At 48.8% G+C, this 22,586-nt stretch overlaps 1 protein-coding gene across 7 annotated transcripts; it reads left to right on the top strand.

Moving 5' to 3' along the window:
* Window positions 1–3,399: 3,399 nt before the first annotated feature.
* RAB3IL1 (RAB3A interacting protein like 1) lies at window positions 3,400–20,142 on the top strand. Of its 7 annotated transcripts, none has more exons than XM_080618676.1 (12): window positions 3,405–3,673; window positions 5,482–5,533; window positions 7,744–8,002; window positions 8,486–8,581; window positions 10,104–10,181; window positions 10,495–10,710; window positions 13,826–13,954; window positions 14,055–14,167; window positions 15,220–15,243; window positions 17,072–17,171; window positions 18,316–18,382; window positions 18,801–20,142. In XM_080618676.1, the coding sequence occupies exons 1-12, from the start codon at window positions 3,415–3,417 to the stop codon at window positions 18,881–18,883; spliced, it is 1,476 nt and encodes a 491-aa protein (XP_080474802.1). In that variant the 5' UTR covers window positions 3,405–3,414; the 3' UTR covers window positions 18,884–20,142. The 7 variants fall into 7 exon arrangements, with proteins under 7 accessions (XP_080474804.1, XP_080474802.1, XP_080474803.1 ...); XM_080618677.1 differs by having other exon boundaries at window positions 3,409–3,673; window positions 7,768–8,002; XM_080618681.1 differs by lacking the exon at window positions 3,405–3,673 and adding an exon at window positions 3,745–3,802 and having other exon boundaries at window positions 7,768–8,002.
* The last annotated feature ends 2,444 nt before the right edge of the window (window positions 20,143–22,586 follow it).

Raw genomic sequence — 22,586 nt, 5'->3', positions numbered from 1 at the left:
GACCCAGTGGAGTGCCACAAGCATATCCCTGCATCTGAGAAACCCAGAGGAAGGACTTGGGGGAATACTTCCCTTCATGGAAAAGCCATGGAGAACAAGGGACTGGACCAGACCTGACTCTCAAGAAGTCACAGAAAGCATTAGCAAGATGATTCTTTGGCTGGAGGAGATGGGAGGATGAGGAATGAAAGGTGAAGAGTCAGGGAGGTGGGGAGCTTGGCTAGGTGGATGGTGGATCTACAGGAGGGATGTGAGAGGAGTGGGGGGTGAGTGGGTACAAGTAATGGAGTGAAGGTAATGGAAATGGGAAGGTATGGGGGGGAAAGGATGGCTAAAAATACCTGTGGAAGTGGGGAGGTACCATGTCAGGGCTTTCACAACAGGTATGTGCCATGCTGGGAGACTTGCAAGAGGCAAAGTGGATTTCATGACACTTCATTACACATTCCTGTTCAGCTTCCATTAAATGGAACTGGAAAATGATGTCGGTACATCCATGGTGTGAGATGAGGGTGCTGGGTTAGATCTTCCAACTGCACTTGAGACTTGAAGGTTGTCTGGTGGTTTGTTATCTTTTAGAAGCAGTGGTGAGAGATGGGTCTGTGTCTCACCAGCTGCTGGGATGGACACTTTGGGATGCTTCATAACACAGACAGCTTTGTGCAGAGGGCATGGAGAAGGCAGCAGCTTTTTTGCCTCCAGGCAGCTTGCATGATAACCCTCAGCTCAGGTTCTGCTCTGCAGGGCCAGCCCATTCATCTGGTTATGGAGAGCTCTCACATCTGTTCAGGCTTCCTCAGGAGCTCTGCCTGTTCTTTGGGGCTGGGAGTGAGGGGGAGCAGATCCGCTTTCACCTTGTGACAAGCTATTTTTGCCAGTGACTGGGAATCAGCATCTCCAGCACATCCCCTCTTCATGCTTCCTGTCTGCACTATCACTTCTGGTTCTTCCTGCCTTTGTTGGATCCTGGAAGCAGTTCTACCTTTCTAATGTGAGGACCCTCCATCCCTGCCAGCCAGGCCTTGGGAGTTAATCATTACAAAGATTAATTACTTCTGTTGCTGTCTTGCAAAGCTGAAGATCTTTCCCCTCCTCCCAAAAGTTCCCTGAAGATAACAAAGGTTACAGCCACAAGACACAAACCTCTCAAATATTTCGTTCAGAGCATGCGGTTGGCTGGGGCAGGGAATTGCTTCCCATGTAGTATCTACACTTTGCAATGGATATGAGGACCTCCACGTCTAACTTGCCTGCCTTTGGCAGTGAGGCAGAGGATGGAGTAGCTGACACCAGGCTGGGAGCTGCCCCTGTGTGTGAAGGCTTGGAGGAGATACCTGGAGGAAAGCCCAAGGCAATGGCAAGGTAGGACACAACGGGAAACATGGGGAAGGACCAGTCAAACGTATTCCACGGGTGGCTTGCATGGGACCAGTTTTTGGCCCATTGGAGGCACTGCCTCGCCAATTGCAGTGAATCCAGAGGTGGTTGTGGGATCCACTGTGGGACTGGGGTAAGAGCAGGAGTGGTTGGCCTGGTTTGTTCCCAGCAGGCAGACATGCCCTGGAGCACATGCTGGGAGGTGGGAACCTCACAGCACTGCAGTTGTCTCTATACCTGTAGGGATGCCCTAGGTGAGCTACCTAGAACTGTAGCTCCTCCTGATTTCAGCAACAGGCTGTGGAGTTGATCAGTCATTTCCAAATGCCCCAGGAATCACCTGGAGCTGAGCCTTTTTGCCTCACTGTGCTAGCAAAGCAGGGCAAGGGAGGAAAAAGCTTTTGGGATGAGTGTGCCCTGGGCAGTGAGGCTCCTCCATGCACAGCTGGTGATGTAGGAGGTAAAATGGGTGGGCTGGGAACGGTGTGTTCCCACTGCTTTGCAGAGAGGGTGTAAATCAGTGCAAACACATGACTGCTCTCAGTTGCTGGGAGAGCTGCCCTGCTCCCTCAGCCTCCTGGAAGGATGAGCCAGCTAAAAACCAGAACTGCAGTATCCAGTGTTCAAAGCTCAGTAACAAGGAGACTGAATTGTCTCATTCACACCAGGTTGTGGGAAGCCCAGTGCTTTCCATGAATGGGGACTTTAAAAATCCTGGTCCAGTCCTGCTGCTGCCCATCACTAGCAAGACTTTCTCCTCTTGGCCAGGTTTCACCCATCCTTTCACCTTCCTGGGTATTATCACTTTTTTACATCCCAGATTCCCTCACTGTATTGGGTTTGAGTGGCAGTGATGTTGGTAGCACCTCTGGGATAACACAGTTAAGAAGTGGGGGTGAAACTGCACAAAGCAATTGCAATGGGAGAGGAGAGTGAGAATATGTGAGAGAAAACAACTCTGCAGGCATCAAGGTCAGAGCAGAAGGAGGGAAGGAGGTGCTCCAGGCATCAGAACAGAGATTTCCCTGCAGCCTATGGTGCAGACCATGGTGAGGGAGGCCATGGAGGTCCACAGTGAAGCAGATCACGGAGGACTCTCCATGGGGATGGAGGTGGATGTCCAAAGGAGGCTGTGACCCTGTGGAAAGCCCACACTGGAGCAGGTTTGCTGGCAGGACTTCTGAGCTCGTGGTGGTGAAGAACCGTAGCCTGTGGGAAGGACTCATGTTGGAGCAGTCCATTTCAAACTGTCTCCTGTGGAAGGGACCCAGTGTTGTAACAGGGGAAGAGTGTGAGGAGTGCTCCCACTGAGCACAAAGAAGAAGCAGAGATAGAGTGTGAGGGACTGACCGCAACCCTCATCCGCCTGTGCTGCTCTGGAGAAGGAGGCGGAGAAAATCACGAGTGAAGTTGAGCCTGGGAAGAAGGCAAGGATGGGGAAAAGGTCTTTTAGGATTCAGTTTTTATTTCTTATTATTGTTCTCTGATTTGATTGGTAATAAATTAAGCCCCCTTCCCAAAGCTGAGGCTGTATTGCCCATGACAGTAACTGCTGAGCATTCTCCTTGTCCTTATCTTGACCCAACAGCCTTTCATTAGGCTTTCTCACCCCTGTCCAGCCACCCACTGAGCCCATTGAGCTGTTTCAGCCGGAGCAAGAGGGCACGCTCCGTGCTGGGGAGGGATGAAGCGCGCCAGGGAGGGATGGTGTGTTTATGGGAGCTGGCTCAGTTTGAACCCCGGCTGAGCACACACCTCCATCCACTTGTGCATACTGCTGCTTCAGCATCGCAGCGAGGGTGTCTCTGCAGTGACAGCACAAGGAGTAATGGGTTAAAACTGAAATAGGGAAGATTTAGGTTGGATATAAGGAAGAAGTTGTTCCCTGTGAGGGTGCTGAGGCGCTGGCACAGGGTGCCCAGAGAAGCTGTGGCTGCCCCATCCCTAGCAGTGTTCAAGGCCAGGTTGGACACAGGGGCTTGGAGCAAGCTGCTCTAGTGGAAGGTGTCCCTGCCCATGGCAGGGGGTTGGAGCTGGATGAGCTTTAAGGTCCCTTCCAACCCGAACCATCCTATGACTCCACGGTCCCCCCCCTCGGGCCTCCCCCCGCTCCTCCTTCCCGGGCCTGCGGGGCAGCACTGCGCAGGCGCACCGCTATCACGGTTCCCCCCCCACTCCCGGGAGCGCGTCCTTCAGACGGTGCCTGAGCGCCGGGGCCGGCTCCGGGCATGGGGGGGGCGGCGGCAGCAACTCCTCCACCCTGAGCGGCGGCGGCGGGACCCAGCATGCGGCGGGGGTAGGTCGGGGAGCCGGGCTGCGAGCGAAGGGCGGAGGGGCGGTCGTTAGCGGTGGAGCCTAAGGGGAGGCGGTTGGGCGCTGCGGGCCTGCGGTGTGTGGTACCCGGGCCTACCGCCCCCCGAGCGGGGTAAGGAGGGAGCCGGTGGCTCCGCGGGGCCGGGCTGGGCTGGACGCGGGTGTTGGGACCGGGGTGTCTGAGGATCCCATCGGGCTTCCATTGGGTTTGCTGTGGTGGTTGTTAGCGCTTCGTGTCCTTGCAGCCCTAAATCTGACGGCTTCTCCGGTCTCCGGGCTCTGCAGCTGTGGTTGTGCCTGTGGTTGTGTGGAAGTCAAGAAGGGAGACGGGCTGCCCCGTTCCTGGCAGTGTTCAAGGCCAGGCTGGACGGAGCAAGCTGCTCTAGTGGAAAGTGTCCGTGCCCTTGGCAAGGGGTTGGAACTGGATGAGCTTTAAGGTCCCTTCCCACAATAACCAGTCTGGGATTCTGTGACAGAATAAGGATATATCGTGTCCATCAGCAGCCCTCAGGTGTAGGGACACAGTGGGTGATTGCTGAGGCAGATATAGAAGTTACGTGTTAAGCTATAGTAAAATGCTGCTGTGTGTTCTGCCTAAAGCTCCTGAGTTGCACTTTACCGAGCTCTTAGTGGGGTGGTGAGAGATGCTGGTTCGTGGTGGTGCAGGATGGCAGCAGTCAGAGGTCTGTCCCATCTGGATGGAGCACTCAGGTCCTCTTTGCAAGCTGGAGGGCAAGAGTTTAACCTGGAGAGACTCACGGGGCTGTTTGTAAGGGAAATAACCCCGTCAGATCAGCACTGCAGGAACATGTGGGGCCCGCTGGAAAAAGTGCAGATCCTGCACATTTTTTTGCTTTTTCTACAGAAACCAGCTTTAGAGCGTTGTTGGGGTTGTTTTATGGTTTGGGGTTTTTTTGTACAAGTTTGCGTTTCTTGTGTCAGTGTGGGACATTTAGGATATTTTACATTTTTCCATGAAAGACTGCCGACAGAGCAGCAGTAGCAAGAGTGTGCCTGTACACGGTGGTCCTTTGGTCTCTGGAGGTTTGTAATTCAAAGCCCCAGCTGGACACTGGAGATGAGGCTTGGCTGAGCAGGAGCCAGCATAGCCAAGGGCCCTGTGGGGATTCTGTTGGCAGAGAATGCACTATTCCATCATAGAAATGATTTTTCAGGATAGGTTTTTTAGGTCCCTTGGCATTACAAAGTGTGGGTGGGACTGTTTCATTCCTTGGCGACCTCTGGTTTTCTTCCACGGTGCATGGAAATACACTGGAATACCTGTCTCCCAAGACAAACAACTTTCATCTGAGAACTTGAGAGTCATAATGAAACAACGGGGTTTTTTTTCTTCCTGTTATGTATGAGTTAGTTTGGCTGTCTTAGTAGTTTAGTGGAGTGTTGAAATGTCTCTTTTCTTTGCTGCTTGGTTTTGAATCTGGCTTTTCCTCCACGCTCTGATTGTTGCTTCCTTCTGATCACAGAAGCTGGAGGTGCTAGTTTTGGCTGAGTCCATTCTGATGTGTTTCCTTTCTAATGTAGGAGTACCTGGAGGGCTGTGTTCTCTGCAGCTTACTCTGTATAATCTCAAAAGTCCACAGCAGAGAGAGCTTCCACTATGCCACCTGAGAGATGGTTTAAGTGTTGAACAGACCTCTCTGCTTGCCATGCTTCCCATGCCCCGTGGCAGATCCACATCATGAATTGGTCTCATTAAATCTCCACATTCCTATAGTGCATTTCATTCCTTCCTTTGGGTCATTCTTTTACGTATTTCCTCCCGTTTCCCAGTGTTTGGAGCCTTTGGAGACCTCCTCATCCTGTTAGCGATGTCACTGTTTAGGTAAGTAAGTGATGCATGTTAGCTAATCTTGACCTTTCTAAACCATTTCATTTCTTCTGTGCAGTTCTACTTTTCCTCTGATTAACCAGATGTGCCAACAGAACAGCCTATCTGGATGGAGCAGGCACTGCATGCCCTGGACACCATATAGTTCTCACTTCTGTGCTCTCTTGCACCTCAAACTGTAGATGCCTGCCCGGTTTGGGAGTTCCCGTTGGTCATGGCTTGCTCAGTCAGCCTTATCCCTCCATGTTTGTGCATATCACTTTATCAAGCAGTGCCAGCATGCTGGATAGCTCAAGGTGAACTTTGCTTGGAGGAACTGTCTGTCCTTTTTCCTCTGGCCAAAACCAATTTTATTTTCTTGCCTTTTCCCCAACACACCCTTTTATGTTATCTTCCATACTTCCAAAGCTAGTAGTATCACCGGGATGAGCCTCCTTTTCCAGATCTTCACAGTGAATGTTCAGTGAAACCAGGTGAGGTCAATGGGACATTAGTTAGTTTCTGTCCTTTCCTATGTTCTTAACACTGCTGTATGACCGTCCTTCTGGTGCATGAGTTGGCATCACGCTGCAGCAGGGATCTTGTGCTCTTTGTCTTCCAAGGGTTCAAATAGTGTTCCATGTGTGCTTTTCCACCTGCTTTCCTGTGGTACCTGAGCTGAATTAGCTGCAAGCTTCTTTTTCTTTCCCTCTTTGGAAGATGACTGTGGACAACTTGCTCTTGGACAGCTTTGGTGGGTAGAAAGGGAAATAAGGGAGAACAAGGCTCTTCTGAGCTGCCCATGGCCAAGCAGATAAGCCCAGTGTGGGGCTGGAGTCAGAGTGAGGAGGAAGAGGGAGGCCTGGCTGGAATACAAGAGGTAGGGCAAATTTAGGAGAGGAAAACAGAGTGGCGAGAGGGGAAGTGAACCTAACCAAAAGAAGGTGATAGCTTCTCTGCAGGAGAAGGTAGTGGACAAGAAGCAGTAGCCAGAAGGAGGGTGCAGGAGGAGGGGTTGGTGCTGTACATGGAAGAGGATAGCACCACAGCTCAGCTAAGGCTTGTGACCCAGAGATAACCAGCAGCAGGTTAATCTGTAGTGCAGTGTGTGAGTCCTGCTGAGTGGCTGGACACGATAGAAAGCTTCCATGTGTGCAAGACTTGATTGCTGACTTCAAAGGGCAAGTGGCTGCATGAGGACATTTCAGTGCATGAAGGGGTGATGCACATGCTCAAGACAACAGTAAAATTGCAGTGCCCTGTCATGCAGGAAATAAAGCCTATATTTTCCTCTCATAAGACCCCATCAACTACAAAGCCTACTAAATTCATCAGGCTTTTTCCAGGGTCTGTGTTAGTCTGACAGTTGACAAAGTCCTACTGAGCACTAGGGAAAAAGGTGTCCTGAGTGACTCTTCTGGTTTCTTCTCTCTAGTACATCTCTACTTGCCAGCCACTGAAACTAAAAAAACCAGGGCTTCAGCTCAATGGAAATACACTGGTTTAGAGAGCTCTGTGGAGGACTCTTGTGGGAAACCAGTGGTTAAAAATAGATCCTTCTGCAAAACAGGGGCGGGAGGGAGAAGAAGGTTGGTTTGTAGTGGAGGGATTAAGATCTGTACATCGATAGGGAATGGGAGAGTTGTACTCATTTTTCCTTACTACTCTGCTTCAGAGTGTCTCTGAACTTAGGTCTACTGAGTGTATACTGGCATCCTAAACGAGCCAGCTGCAGAGGGTTGCTCTCCAAAGCAGGTGAGAATGGGATTCCTGGAGTAGCTATCTTTACTTCTCCTGCTTTATCCTGAGTTAATAGTATCTGAGACATGCTGGTTGAGAAGGATTACATGCCAGGAGTTACTAATAGCATTGCTTTGCCTGCTAAGTTTTGTGCATCCAGAATTACTTGTGAGAGAGTACTCACTGTTGAGAAACCAGCCCTCTTAAAAGGAGCGCAGGCTGGGCATCTCAAACTAGACTTGGTGTGATTCTTAAAGATCCCAGGATAGGAGTGGAGGTTGCCCCCAAGGTCTTTATTTTAGATCATTTCTTCCGTTGCCAGGTGGGAAGCAATCCATGCCAAAAGGGTAAAGAACTGGTGCAGCTGCTGCTGCCTTCTTCATCCACCATCACCTTCCCTGCCTCACCTGAGTGCCTGGGAGAGGCTGGAGGTGAAGACTGGTGTTGAGTGTTAGAGGAAGGCTATCAATAACCCCCATGTAAAGTTTCACTGTGCTGGTACCCCACAGCCAGGCCAATTTTGAGGAAGACAGCCAGAAGCAACCAGCTATTGGACACTGGAAACCACTAATGCCGTCCAAAGGGAACAAGGAGGAGCCAGAGACTGGATGCCAGGATGCTGGAGGTGTGGATGAGACCCAGTCCACTGAGCAGCTCAACGTGTCACGTCTACGCAGCTCTTCAGTGGAGATCCGTGAAAAAGGATCTGAATTCCTGAAGGAAGAGCTGCACAAAGCACAAAAAGTAAGGCCCAGAGTTTGTGAGAATACTGAGGATGGTGGCATAGATTTGAGCAGTGGGGATATTCCTAGAGGTGATGCTGAGGGGAACAGGGTCTGAATATGGCTGTGCCACAGTCTGGAGCAGACAGAAAAGGACAGAGATTATGCTGAGGTGGCCATAAAGTGCTTTGGGGCAAGGTCATGCGTTGCATGACCCAAAGCCTCTGTGCCAACATCTGTATTTCCTCCTGGAAATTTCCTGCAGAAAGCAGTTGGAGGCAGGCAGTGCTTACTATGGAGCCTCCCTGCTAATGGCAGATAAGCAATTCCAGCCTGGAAAACCTGCTAGAACTTGGGGAGGGACATGGAGTGGGGCACACAGGAGTCTTAGAACAGGGATCCATGCTGTGGTGGAAAGAAAGGTTATGATTGACAAGTGGGGGGCAGGCACAGCACTACTGAGGCCTGCTATGAGCTCATGTTTCTCTCTCCATTTCCTCAACAGGAGCTGAAGCTGAAGGACAAAGAATGTGAGAGATTATCAAAAGTCAGAGAACAACTGGAGCAGGAACTAGAAGAGTTAACAGCTAGCCTATTTGAGGTACCACCCTCTTCCTTTTCCCATAATTTCTTAAACTAAGCTCACATCTTTAAGCCTTTAAGACAGGCTTTCCCTGAACTTCCAGCCGTCTCCTCCCACAGCTTCCTACTTTCTCCTGTTTTTCTTTTCCCACTTGGAGAAGTGGAGCTGGGCAGTGCTGTGGGCACAGCCTCAGAGCAGGGGCTTATAACTTCTCCTGGGGAGTATTTACATGCATTTCTTTCCCCTTCTAGCAGCTGTGGGGTGGCATAAAGAGCACATTAGTTATGGGTCTCCATCTGGTAGCAAAAACAGATGTGGGGATGATTATAGCTGGAGCTAAGCATAGCTCTCTGCCCCTATCCCATGTGTGCTCTGTAGTCTGGACAGCAGCTGCTGTATAATAGAGATGATTCCTGGCTCGTGTCAGCCTTTGTTTGGAGTGGGAATAAGCTGGATGTCCTCATATACTCTGCTCCAGTGATTGTTCAGAAGACCTGTTGGTTGGGTATTTCTTGTAACATGATTCTTACCAAGCTCTTTCCTGGCAAGATCCCATTTACCAGCAGCTCTAATGTCTGGATTTGACTGAGCAGCAAGGAAAAAGCCAGAGCCAATCTGTACCTTTGAAACACAGGCTGGTGCTGAGTGTGAGGGCCAGGAGAGCATCTGCTTCCTGGAGGCTTGGTTTCCTGGGCTCAGGGTAAACATAGAGGTAATGTAGCTGAGGGCTGTTCACTTTGTTTGGTGGCCTTGGGCAGCAGGGAGGCTCCAATTGGGATTCACACCACTCCCCTCACCCTGTGAGAGATGCTTTTAAGCTGCCTCTGCCATTTGTTCTCCACCTGAGCTACAGCTCCTGCTGTGTTGCAGCCATGCCCAGAGCAGTGAGGGCTGGCCTATCTGCAAGGGAAGCGGGAGCAAAGTGCAGTAACAAGCAAGACCAGTGACCTCACCAGTGAGGAGCCAAGACATGGAGCCGCAAGTCTGGATCAGGATTAGTGCCACAGACAGAAACCAAGGTCATAGAACAGTCCAGTGATCAACCAGCAAGTCTGCTGTGACTGCAGTGACAGCACAGGCCTGAGGTTGAGTCAGGAAGCCAAGCTGAGTCAAGTTCAGAGTCGCAGAGGTATTGGACTGGGTGCAGACACAACTGCTCCACAGCAGTGATTTAGCATAGGTGGGTGCTAATGTTAAAGCCTCAGCTTTAAGGCAGTTCCCAAGGGCAGGGAGGGGCAGGCACTTGCTTCTCCCTTTCTTCATAGCACCCCATATTGGTGAAAGAGATGACCTTGGATTTGGCCAGCTAAACTCTTTAGTTAAGCCAAGTATGCACTCCAGGCTTTGGCACTCAGAGCCTTCTCTGGGAAATTCTGGGAGAAGGCTCTTCACAAACGGCAGAGTAAAACCCTTGGATGTAGCAGTGATATCTGTCCCCCTGCTTGCTTGCCTTGAGCATGTGATACAGCAGAGCTTTGGCCTGGCCTGGTGGCTTTGACTAGGGGCTACAACAAGCTGACTCAAATTCTCTCTGGTCCAGGAAGCGCACAAGATGGTGAGAGAAGCAAACACTAAACAGGCGGCATCAGAGAAACAGCTGAGGGAGGCACGGGGGAAGGTAAGAATTCCACTTTCTATGTCTTGATCTCTATGCTAGGTTGGTGCTATCCCTGCCCAGCCTGGCCATGGTGCTGTTTCGCTGGAGGAGAGTAAAGTCTCTCTGAGATGCTGCATTTGCTCTGTTCCCTCTCCAGCAGACACTGATTGAAGGGGGTAAAAACATCCTTGCAGCCTCCTGCTGATTCAGCTCCCCTTTGAGAGATGGATCGGGGGATTGTAGCTGGATCCCTGTAGCTTTAGTGTTTGGTGGAATGCAGCAAGCTCAAGCTCAGGAGGTGCTGAAAGTGCTGACTCTTGCCTTGTTTCCTCAGATCGACATGCTGCAGGCAGAGGTAACAGCTCTGAAGACACTGGTCATCACATCAACACCTTCCTCTCCAAACCGGGAGCTGCACCCTCAGCTCCAGAGCCCTTCTAAAGCTGGCTTCCGGAAGGGCCATGGGCGAAACAAAAGCACCAGCAGTGCAATGGTCTCAGCTGGCAGCCAGAATGTGACTCCAGAGCCCGTCAGCCGTGAGTGCAAAGAGGTGGGTGAGGGCCATTCACTGCACTGACCTTGGAGCCACTGTTGTCACTGTGCACAGGGAGCTGTGTGGCTTCTGCCTTGGGCTTCCTGGAGAGCTCTGTGGTTTCAGTGTTGGGAGAAGCTGTTTGTGCAGTAATGTGGCTTGTTCCCTAAATTTGTGCTGAGGCAAGCTCTGGAGGATTTCCATTTGTGGAGATTTCCTCTTCTGAGAAGCATGTTGAAGGCTGCATCAGGACAATTGCTGGAGGAAGCAGCCAGGAGATCCCTGGAGGGCATGGACAGATTCAGTAGTTATCAGTGCTGAGAGTGGATGTGTCCGGAGTTGCTGGGCAGAAGACAGTTGCTTGCTGCACCTTGGCAGTTGAGTCCACCGTCTGTTCTAGTGTGATTTGCTGTTGTTTCTTCTCTCTGCCTATTTTGGCTTGGACACCAGGACACCTCCATCAACTTCTAGTCTCTGTCACTTGCTCTTTCTTGGGGATTTCACTGTTCTTACTCTTCTTTGCAGAGCGTAGTGGAATTATATTTAGTTTCTTCCTCACTGGAAGGAACTGGGCAGGGAAGTATACAAAGCATTTGTAAATATCTTTCAAACAAACCCTGTTTAATTCCCTTTGGTGATCCTTTGATGGCCCCCCACCTGCTGTGACCATGGGTGTAAATAATGCTTCTTTCTGCTAGCAGGACCTTTCCATCTGAGAGCTTTCCGCTAGCCAGATGTATTCACAGCTGTCCTGGGGAGCAAGAATGAAAATGAATGAGAAGGTGGTGGGGGAATATGTCTCCCTAGTGACGACTTGGGTGCTGCAGCCTGAAGAATTGTTGAGGGGACACAAAGGCACCCAGTCACTCGGCGTGTGTGAGAACGTATGCAGAACGGCCACTTGTGAAATGAATGCTCTCACCAAACAGGACTGTGCTGGCAACACTGGTAACGTCTGCTTTTGGCAGTGGATTCAGTGAATGTGCCTTGTCAGCTTCTGCAGTGTTCTTGGTAGAGTTTGGCTGAAATGCTTCAGGCAACATTGGCTATAGCCATTGTCCTGAGACAGCAGAAGCCATGAGAGATGAAGATCCTTTAACTATTCACAGGCAGAGAGGAACAGAGGTTATATGAGAAAGAAAGCCAAAGGAAAATGAGTCTGATAACTGTGAAGGCCTGGTTTCTAGTGGTCAAACATGGAACAGCCCAGGTATGCTGGAAGCTGCAGTCAAATGCAGTCAGTTAGAAGCTACTTTGAGGGATGGGATGAAAAAGGTTTTAATATTTTTAAGGACCTGTGAGCTCTCCCAGTGCTACCTATTCCTCCAGTCAGAACAGATTTGGGCCTGTTATTTGTGTAGGCAACTTCTGCATGGTGCAGATAGCCTGAGCTTTAGAATGGCAATTCCAAAGTGACTACTAATTTTATGTATCTAGGATGGGGTGCATGGTTTTTTTGTTAACTTGTTAATTTCTGTTTCTCAAACTCCTTAATGGCATATGTGAGAGGTGATAAAAGGGAATCTGGCATTCAGAGAGTTGGTGTTCTGTGGAAAGCACATGCCATATCTTAAACTGAGCCTAAAAATGTCAGAATTTGTTCCCTTTTTGCACCTCAAGCTGAAGACAAATGTGAGGCTTGTGACCCTTTGATGTATTAAGCAGTGTGCTTAGTTCCCTGGAAGGGACGACTTGAGCCTTTCTTTGTATCTTCTGGTTTGTCTCATGTTTGTTACTTCCCTTTCTTGCCTGTCTTTCTAAACCTTTCCCTTCACTGTCTGTCTCTTCCTCTGCCCTTGAAGTCTGGGTTACCTGCTCTCCTCTCTCTGCTCCTCTGTTTCATCCCTGGGAAGGCAATCCACATCACCTATGAACCAAGCTGGCAGGCCTTGGGAGCAGATGCTTCCTCATCCTTGCAGCAGGTAACCTTTCTGGTCAGCACTGGGGATGGGTGGGATACATCTACCTCTCACACTTCCAGCCTTCAGTTCCAGCTTCCTTTTATTCTAACCTCCATATTTTGTTTTCTTTTTGTTTTTCTCCATTTGTTTTTCCATCTTGTGGCTCTGAAGCTGTCTCCTGGTGCCAGGTGAGCAGTGTCCATAGCATAGAATGAATGTGCTAGAACCCAGACCTATTTTCAGCTTTCTTCACTCATGTTCTTTGTGTTGCTCAGCAGGGTTTCTTCAGTTTTGTTTTTCCTTTCACCAGCTTTAACAGGATTTGCTGGCCTTTTAAGGAGAAGCCCTGTCAGTCAGGTTGGTGGTTTGGCTGCTGATCCATCCGGGATTTAAATGCCAGGTCCCAGAGACTCTCTCCATCCAGACAGAGATGGAGGAAATAACTTTCATGCTGGCACAGGGGATGGGAGCAAGCTCTGTCCTGGGTCCCATGTCGCTGAGCAGTGATAATGCTTGCAAGCCCAAGGAAATGAGCAGATATTAGAATGAGGAAAGCTGTTCCTGTTCTTTGAGTTCCCTTTGAGAGAGCTCTTTTCCTACACTCGGCTTGCCTCTGCAAGCCTGTATGGCTTCCCGGTGTTCCCATTACTTCTGCAACTCCACAAACACCAGAGTTCTGGGCTTGAAGTGGTCTTTAAAGGGCTGGCATAGCTTGTGAGCTCATTCTTGGGCTCACTGAATGTAGTCCTGCTGATGGCTGTTTATTCATACCATTTTCCAGTTCATCCTTTCTGTAGCAATTCTTCCCTTACAGAAGGGCTCTGCCTCCTGAGTGCCACTACCACTGTGCTTTGTCATTCAGCTGCTCTCATCATTCCTGACATGAGCTGAGTGAGCACTAGGTCTGTTTGGTGGTTGTGTTGTGGCTTTCTTGTAGCAGTGGTGCTGCCTCATCCTGGAGAAAGATGGGATAGAAAGGTGCCTGCAGGTTCCTGGCAGAATAAGCCCACTGTGACTGTCTCAGTCTGGCACAGAACTCCTGATGGGTGGGAGATGAAAGATGGTAGGAGCAAACCAGCTTCTACTCAGACACTTCTGTGGTGTCTGAGGCTTTCTAGCTGCCAAAGCAGATACTTTGTAGTTAGGTTACCTGCATAGTAAAAGAACCCTTTTGATATTGTATTTCTCCACTCACTTTCCCTCTTCCCACTCCTCTTGGACACTTACTGCAGGTCGACTCCATTTTATTTGCTGAGTTCCAGGCCTGGAAGGAATCTCCAACCTTGAATAAATCCTGCTCCTTCCTGGACAGAATTTATCGGGAAGATGTAGGACCTTGTCTGGACTTCACTAAGCAGGAGGTGAGTGCTGGAAAAGGAGCACAAAAACTGCACAGCGTCAAAGCTACACCTTTATGGAGGTGACCTTTGCACATTCCTATCTGCTTTCTCTTTGCCACAGCTGTCGGAGCTGTTGCGAGTGGCTGTGGAGCAGAATACACTCACCATTGAGCCAGTTGCTTCTCAGACTCTGCCTATGGTGAAGGTGTCAGCAGAAGAGTGTGGTGGCCCAAAGTAAGGAACTATGTTTATGCTCTCTTGTCTACTCTGCTACTCATCTCTTTGTACCGTCTAGTGGAGTTTGGCCAGACCTTGCTCATTCAGTTGAGCTGGACAGTTCAAAGGGCTCAGCTGAGTGTTTTAGCCTATGACCAGTGGTAGTTCAGCTCCATGAGAATGGGAATTAGCTCAGTTGATGTACTGTAGATGACTGTTTTGGGAGATAACCTAGTGATGTGTTAATGCCCTTCGCTTGGGAGAGGTTTGGATTTTTTCCCCTTAAGGTAGCAACTTGTTTAATGTTCTCTAAAGGTGTGTTTGTACATAACTTAGGGTGAAAGAATTAAGTCAGAGCCACAGAGTGCTGAGGCACTGGCAAAGGCTGCCTGGAGAAGCTGTGGCTGCCCCATTCCTGGCAGTGTTCAAGGCCAGGTTGGACAGGGCTTGGAGCAAGCTGCTCTAGTGGAAGGTGTCCCTGCCCCTGGCAGGGGGTTGGAACTGGATGAGCTTTTAAGGTACCTTCCAACACAGACCAGTCTGGAATTCTATGATTATCTCATGTTCTTGCATCTTGTGAGGTTTGAACTCACCTTGTGCTCTTGGCCTTGATGGTGCACCAGGTGGGTTTGAGTCTAGGTCAGAAGATACCTCCTCTTGCTGCATATCATCTTTCCCACTTTACCATCAGAATTGGGGCTATGGCTGCTTCAGAGCTTGTGTGAGTGTATCTGATATGACAAACAACTTGAGATTTACTCAAAGAGGAGGAGCTTTAGCAGATATGACATGATATTCCATATGAAGATAGGGGATTTTATTCAGCTGCTGAATTTAAGCTCAGTCAGGGCTCTCTCTCTTTGTTCTTCCCTCCCTTCAAGCATGTTCTAAGCTAAGGTGTTTCTGTAACAGTAAATGCGGCATGCAGGTTTCCTACTACTCTCCTCTGCATTTTCTGTCATCTTTAGGCAAACTGTTCCATGAGTATGTGTCAGGCCTGTTCCAAGAACAACCCATCCTGTGTTTATCCTTAATGGTTTCCTTTGATTTCTTTTTTTATGTCTTCACAGTGGGTTCCGGTCACAAATTGTAACGTAAGTGAAGCATTTATTTTTCAGTGAGTGATCAAAGATCTCTAATCCATTAACAAGTTATTAATTTAGTGCCATTTAGAAGCTTTGAGGCTGGAGCTGAACTAAGCTAACTTTTTAACCCTGTTTAATTTCCACCTAGACACAGGCCAGTAAGGAATCTCGCTATTGGCAGTAAATGCCCAAAAGGAATTTGTTCCCCTTTGTTTCCCAGTTGCAAAACACTGATTTTTATGGCAACTTTGGACATGCTGTGGACCAGCATGAGGATGATCGGGAGGCTGGAGCACCTCCCATATGGAGACAGGCTGAGACAGTTGGGGCTGTTCAGCCTGGAGAAGAGAAGCTGCGTGGAGATCTCAGAACAGCTTCCAGTGTCTGAAGGGGGCTACAAGGATGCTGGAGAAGAACTCTTCATCAGGGACTGTAATGATAGGACAAGGGCTGATGGGTTCAAACTTAAACAGGGGAAGTTCAGGTTGGAGATAAAGAAGTTCTTTACTGTGAGGGTGGTGAGGTGCTGGCACAGGTTGCCCGGAGAAGTGGTAAATGCTCCATCCCTGGCAGTGTTCAAAGCCAGATTGTACAGAGCCTTTGGTGATATGGTCTAGTGTGAGGTGTCCTGGCCCGTGAAAGGGGTTGGAACTGGATGATCTTACTGTCCTTTCTAACCCTAACTATTCTATGGTTCTGTGACCAGAAAAGGATAAGTTCCAGTTCCTGCCCAAGCTGGCAACGCTCAAATTTGGGGCCTCTTAAAGTGTCCTGTTTACAGAGATATCAGTCATCCTGCATCTCTGAAACATCTGTCCCTGTGTTTTGTCCTCTTCCATGGTCCACAGAGCAATTTTTTGCAGCTGGAGAGTGATGTCCCACTTCTCCCAGGACCACTAAGTCTCTGAGGAACATGGTGATGACTATGCAGCACAGTATTCTACTTTACTGCTTCAAGTGGTGATAAAGGAAGGGCAACTGGCTGGTGCTGGGAACCATTTGACTCAAAAGTAAGGGAATGGAATGGCAGGAAGATAGAGGTGTGCTGCAGCCTTTGTGGTTACGTCTCTTGGTGGTCTCCCTGGGAGCTGTGCTGTCTTGAAAAGATTTTTCTTCACTATCTGAAATCTCCTTGCAGTTGTGAAGCCAAGCTTCTTCCCTGTCTGTGCAAGAAGGAATTACATGTTCATAGAAACTACAAGTCTCAGTGAAAGTCTTCATGAAGTCAGTAGGAAGTCAAGTAGAAAGTCACTTTATGTGGCTTCAACTAGAGTAGGTTCAAATCAGGCCCAAGATAGTAAAGAGGAGTCTGGCATAAAGACTGCAGTGTTGCTTGTTTTGAGCTCTCAGCATGAGCAATTTCTGCTCAAATGCTGGATTTACCTGTTTTGGGGCTAGGTTTGGTCCTCAGCCAGCATGTTTGTGCCCCATCAGGAAAGCTGAAGCACCTGAGTTTAACTCCTTCAGCAAAAGCCTTGCCTGGAACACAGAGATGTGCAGAGGACACTTGTTATACTCTGCTCCAGCCTCATCTCTTTGATGTTTTTTCTGTGGATTTGTCTTGGGCTGTCTGCCAGGGAAAGGATACAGCCTTTGCTTGGGTGTGGAATGATTCATGGTTCCAGATATTTAGCCTAAGGCCTCTTAAACTTGCCATTTATGGAATCTTTCTAGGAGCCAAAGGCTTGTATCAACCATGGGATTTTATTTATTCAGCTGACTGACACAGATCTGGCTTCTGAGCTCCCACTTCCTCCTCCTGTGGATAGTCTTGAGGCTGTTGAATTGCTGTGCAGTGCATTGGTGAAGGCTGAAGTGTTTCTTTCTTTGCTTGCAGGAAATGTGCTCTGAGTGGCCTCCCCAGGACCTGCAAGCACCGCATCATGCTGGGGGATTCTGGGAATTACTACTACATTTCACCATCCTGCAGGGCCAGGGTAAGTCCTTCACATTCACAGTGTGCCTCAGCTCTCCTACAGTGTTCCAAGCCCTGACATGGAGATGCTCCTGAGAGTCAGCCCTTAAACTGGCAGAGACCTGTGGGAGTTGAGTTTGTTCTTGAAGTCGAGGTAGCTCTTGATCAATGACAAGGGTGCAGGTTTCCAGCCCTGCCTCATACTCCGGTGCTCTGCCTTATGTTCATTCAGGCAACCTGTCTTCAATGTGTTCAGTTTCCATGGTTTGATTCAGTACAGGGCTTTGATTGTTTTGCTTTATTATTATGTTTTAATTCTCCTTTATAAAACATAGTAATTTTCTGCTCTTTAAATGGTGGCCCTTGTTTACTGTTCCAGTACAGATCAGTGACTCAAATAGTTGGGAGAACAAGCTGTCCTTTCTTTGGAGGGAAGGGAGAAGATGAATGATTTGTTAATGTTACCATTGGTGCTCCGATTCAATGGAGCATTTTGGAAGTTTGTTCTTTCCTCAGTTACGTATCAGAGATCCTGCAACGTGATTATTTCTGAGTCAAAAAGTTGCGTTTTGTGCATGGACTTAAGTTGACTGATTTTTGTCACTTGCACTAAAGTGACTAGCAGTCATAGAATCATAAAATTATGGAATGGTTTGGATTGGAAAGGTTCTTAAAGCTCATCCAGTTCCAACTCACTGTCATGGGCAGGGACACCTTCCACTAGAGCAGGTTGCTCCAATCCCATCCAACCTGGCCTTGAACACTGCAGGGATGGGACATCCACAGTTTCCTTGGGCAGCCTGTACCAGTGCCTCACATAATGTGTCACTAATGTCCTTACCTCCCTGCACAAACCTTTAATTCCAAAGATTTTTCTTCAGTCAAATAAGCCCTCTCTGAAGGAAGGTCATGGACTTTGCTGCCACATTTAGTGATTACTGACGTTTTACATCAGTAGTATTTGGAGTTCTTCCACAGTGTGTCTCATGGATAGTGTAATATCTTGGCATGGGATTGCAGATGCCCAGAATTTTGATTTTGGTTTGTTTAAAACCAGCTTTCTTCCTATCTCTTGCCATCTGGTGGTACACAGTACTATTTCTCAGGTGCTCAACACTAAGAGCTCTCCTCCTATAGCTGACTCTTCTTTCCCTTCTCTTCCTCAGATCACAGCGGTGTGCAACTTCTTCACATACATTCGCTATATCCAGCAGGGCTTGGTGAGGCAAGATGGTAAGAAGGGATAGTAGCTGGCTATGGTGGGAATGCCTTCTGTGGGCCATTGGGAAGAATTCGGTCCTATTATTAAGAGGTCCTATTCAGTGTGACAGGAACTGGGGCCACTTGGGGTACCCTGAACTCCCTGTGTCTTTGGAAATGGTTAAGTGATAAAAGAAAAGCATGAGTGGGAATAGATTCACCTATTCCTTGCTCATCAGCTTGTTGGGAAATTTGCCCTGCGATGGAGCTGGTGGTGGGTGACCTGATGGGCCTGTGCTGCTGGGTGTTTGCTTCCCTCACTCTGGGGATGAGCCTGGCTGGGCTGCACTATGAGCACAGCATAACATGAGCTGGTGTCTCGCTGTGCATTGCTTACTGATGTTTGGTGATGATTTTTCCTTCTCTTCCCCACACCCTTTTTGCTTTGCAGTGGAGCTGATGTACTGGGAGGTCATGCGGCTCCGGAGGGAGATGTCTCTGGCCAAACTTGGGTTTTATCCCACTGAGATGTAAACAGAGGCCTAAGCATGGAAGGAAACTGGTCCTGTATGAACAGCTTGTCAAACGTAGTCTGCCAAACAGACGAATGCAGTGCCTCTCCTGCAACGGGCCTTACTTGCTCCCCGCCTTTCTCTGCATGAAGCTGATCAAGGAGCAAGAAGCATAAGTTCCAACTTCAGCTGTCCCACATCTCCAACTATGAGCAGACTGCAGCTGCCAAGCTACCCTCTCAGAGCTGGGCTGGGCCTGGCTGTTCTGGGGTGGCCGCCTATAGACTGTCCTCTATGGAGTCTCCTATATGCAGTGTATATCCATGTGTTTGTTTTAAACTTTTGTTTTTATATGCAAGCTGCTTTGGCATAACCTGAGGCCAGCCCTGGGCAAGGCAGGAGTCCTGGACCTTCTTCGTAAGCAAATCTTTCAGGACAGATGCTGGCTGTTCTGTCCATGTGATCCACTCATTCTTTGGGGTGGAGGGTGCTGTGCCCAGCCATACACTTAGGTCCTGCTGACCACTAATGGCCTTGTAAATGCCAGCAGCACACAATAATCTTATGGAGAGCCATGAACAGCCTGTTTCCAAGTACTTCCTTGCTCCTTCTAAAGGAGCCTGCAAGAGAAGCTTTCTGCCAACTGAGTCACAAAGAGGGATTTGTTTCTGGTTTTAGCTTGCAATGTGGCATGGGGTGATCTAGACTGGGGGAACAGGCAGAGCAGGGGCCAGAGCTGTGCACCTGAGGCCTTCAGCAGAAGAAAGTGAGCTGGGAAAGCCATAACTCTCAGCTTGGCTGCAGTCAGTGCAGGATGTTTTCTCCTGCTTTAGAAACTCTGCTGCAGTTGCCACAGGCAGATGCAGACCTTGATGTGTTGGTGTCCTATGACAGTCCTTGGTGCAGAAATACCCCCATGGTACTCTTAGAAACCTCACTCACAAACATGCCTTGGAGGTGTTCCTGCTCTGAGGGAGCTTTGGGCAGTGCTGTTCCCCCTGTTTAGATAAAAACCGTGGTCCCAGGCTGGGTTCTTCATGTCTCCAGAAGTAGCATGCCCAGGCTGGGCAGTCCTGAGGCCTCCCTTGTATGGCATTATACCTAGACATGCATGTCCACTGAGAAACCCAGCTTCTGGGCTGCCATCCCCAACGAGGAGATCTGAGACATCTTTTTGTGCACATGAGGGATGTGGCTGTGGTTCCTGTATGCCTCAAAATGTTCTGGGAGGGATGTCATTAAAGCTGCTGGAGGCCTGCTACAGTGTGAGCCTCAGACCCAGGCTTGTCTGTACAGGGATGTGTTAAAGCCATGACAGGGTTTTGTAGCCAATTTAGCCTTTTTTTCAGTGACTCTGGAATCTGCTTATCCACCATCTACCCTGGGGTTTTCATGTCATGTGGCATTTCTGCAGTCTTGACTGTCCCTCTGCCATCAGCATAACTCTCATCTTAGCAAGTTGGTGTCCAGAACCACATCACCATCCTCAGCTCCATTAAGTTTCATCCTCTCCTGAAAGATGCTACAGTAGGAACTCTGTATCGTCAGTGTTAAAAATATGCTGTGTTTTGTTCAGTAAAGGGAGAAATAGACAGGGAAGGTGAAAGTTCTGGTTTGGAATCTAATACAAGAAGAGCTTCACAGCAGAGCTGAGAAAACCTTCCTGTAGAAGACCCCCATGAGCACAAGCTTTGCTGTCACTGAGCACACTCAGGATGGTGCTGGGTTGCTCCTTATAGCTATACTGGCACATGGTATTGCTTGCCAAGGTTCAGTAGCCATGTGAAACTTGACATCCCCAGAGCTGAGAGGACACATTCCACAATATATGCGAGTATTGAATCCATCTCCTTCAGCTTGGAAAGGGCTGACGTCCAAGACTGGGTTCTGAACATCTCAGTTCTGCTTCCCAAAGCTGAGTGCCCCAACTCATGCTGCTCACCCTAGCTAGATGAGTGCATACATCTGCTGTTCTTCAACAAAGGAGTATATTTCTAATGTGGAGTAAAAGTCTGGGGAATGCATCTTTGGGTAAGAGTCTGGCTGGGTCTTGAGCTAGTGGTAAGCCTGCATCTTTTGATGGTGTCTGCGGACCTGTAGCACTTTAACATCAGCTTTTCCAGAGGAGAAACTAGAAGTATCCTTTCCCAGCTGCACATTCCAGCTCAGGTAAATCCTGTGCCTGTCAGTTTCTCCTTGTATCTGTTCCCCCTGATCTGATCTCTACATGTCCTGTGCCATTTGCTGCTGCATTGCAGCACTGGGAATGGGATGATCTTTCTGTGTAGATGTTTTGGTTTGAGGGCTATTCCCCCTGCCCCTGGTGTCACTTTGTAAAGCACTTTGAGATGAAAGGAGTTGAAGAAAAGCATTGTATAAGGTTGTCTTCCATTTAAAACAAAACAGCAATTTGTAGATTAATATGAAGTCACTCCGTTAACAGCGGGATGGTTGCACCCTGCTCTTTATTACAGGAAAATAAACTTTTGCTATTAACCTCTTTAAAAGTCTGGTTGCAGTTCTAGGGTTGGGTTGGGTTTCTTGGGGCATCCATGTTTGGTAGCCAAGAGAAGAATCAGGTTTGCTGGCATTGTGCTCTGCTGGCATTGTGCTTCTGCCACTATTTGTCTGAAGGGAGTGGGATTTTAGTGCTTCTCTTCATCAGTTTGCCCCTTTGATAGCTGGTTGCTCCCTGACTTCACCCAGGGACTAAGTGACTGTTTTGGTAGTGAGCAGAGTTCTTCCATGGGTATTTCTACATAGAATCATTGAATGGTTTAGGCTGGAAGGGACCTTAAAGCTCATCTGATTCCAGCCTCCTGCCAGGGCCTTGGACGCCTTCCACTAGAGCAGGTTGCTCCAAGCCCCTGTGTCCAGCCTGCCCTTGAACACTGCAGGGATGCGGCAGCCAAGTCATCCAGACATGAAGGAGGAAACCAAATGGTGATTGCAGAGCAGGGACAGCTCTGGTGGTGTCTGCCCATCCTGCCTGTGAGCAAAGCAGAGAGCCACCAGGAGGGCCAGAGCACCTGGGATGGACGGGAGGCTTCAGGGAATAGGTAGCAGCCACCAGGACCAGCAGCTGATAGGATGGAGTTATTGGAAAGGTTATCCTGCCAAACTCAGAGCTGTGTCTGCACATCCCTTCCCTGATGGGTCTAGAATGGGCTGCTGCCTGTGCTCAGGTAACTGTAAAGTTGCTCTGTGCTTTTTGGCTCCTGAGATGTATTGTGTTAAGCAGCTGGGTTGTGAATAGGGAGCTGTGTTCAGAAACTGATTTATTATATATTATTATTGGTTTTATTTATTTTTATTTTATTTTTATTTTTCTTTATAGATTTTATATTATTTTTATTTTATTTTAATCCTGCAGAGTCTATTATTAACAAGTAACCGAAGAATCTCCAGGATAAATTCCCTCACTGCTCTGATGAGGAGGAACTGAGGAAAGCTAGGTAACTCCACCTGTGGTAATCATGAATGGATACAGGAGGGGCTCTGATGCTTCAAATGGCTGTTGCTAGAGAAACATGGTTCACTGATGGTAGCGTAGATGTTTACAGTGTTTAAGAAATGATTCATCTGAGGGTGCTGAGGCACTAGCACAGGGTGCCCAGAGAAGCTGTGGCTGCCCCATCCCTGGCAGTGCTCAAGGCCAGATTGGACACAGGGGCTTAGAGCAAGCTGCTCCAGTGGAAGGGGTTGGAGTTGGAACTGAATGAGCT

Source organism: Psittacula echo (assembly GCF_963264785.1).
Source record: "Psittacula echo genome assembly, chromosome: 5".
Classification (NCBI taxonomy): Eukaryota; Metazoa; Chordata; class Aves; order Psittaciformes; family Psittacidae; genus Psittacula; species Psittacula echo.
The sequence above is the reverse complement of the archived record's forward strand: the minus strand, read 5'-3'. Positions and strand labels throughout refer to the sequence as shown.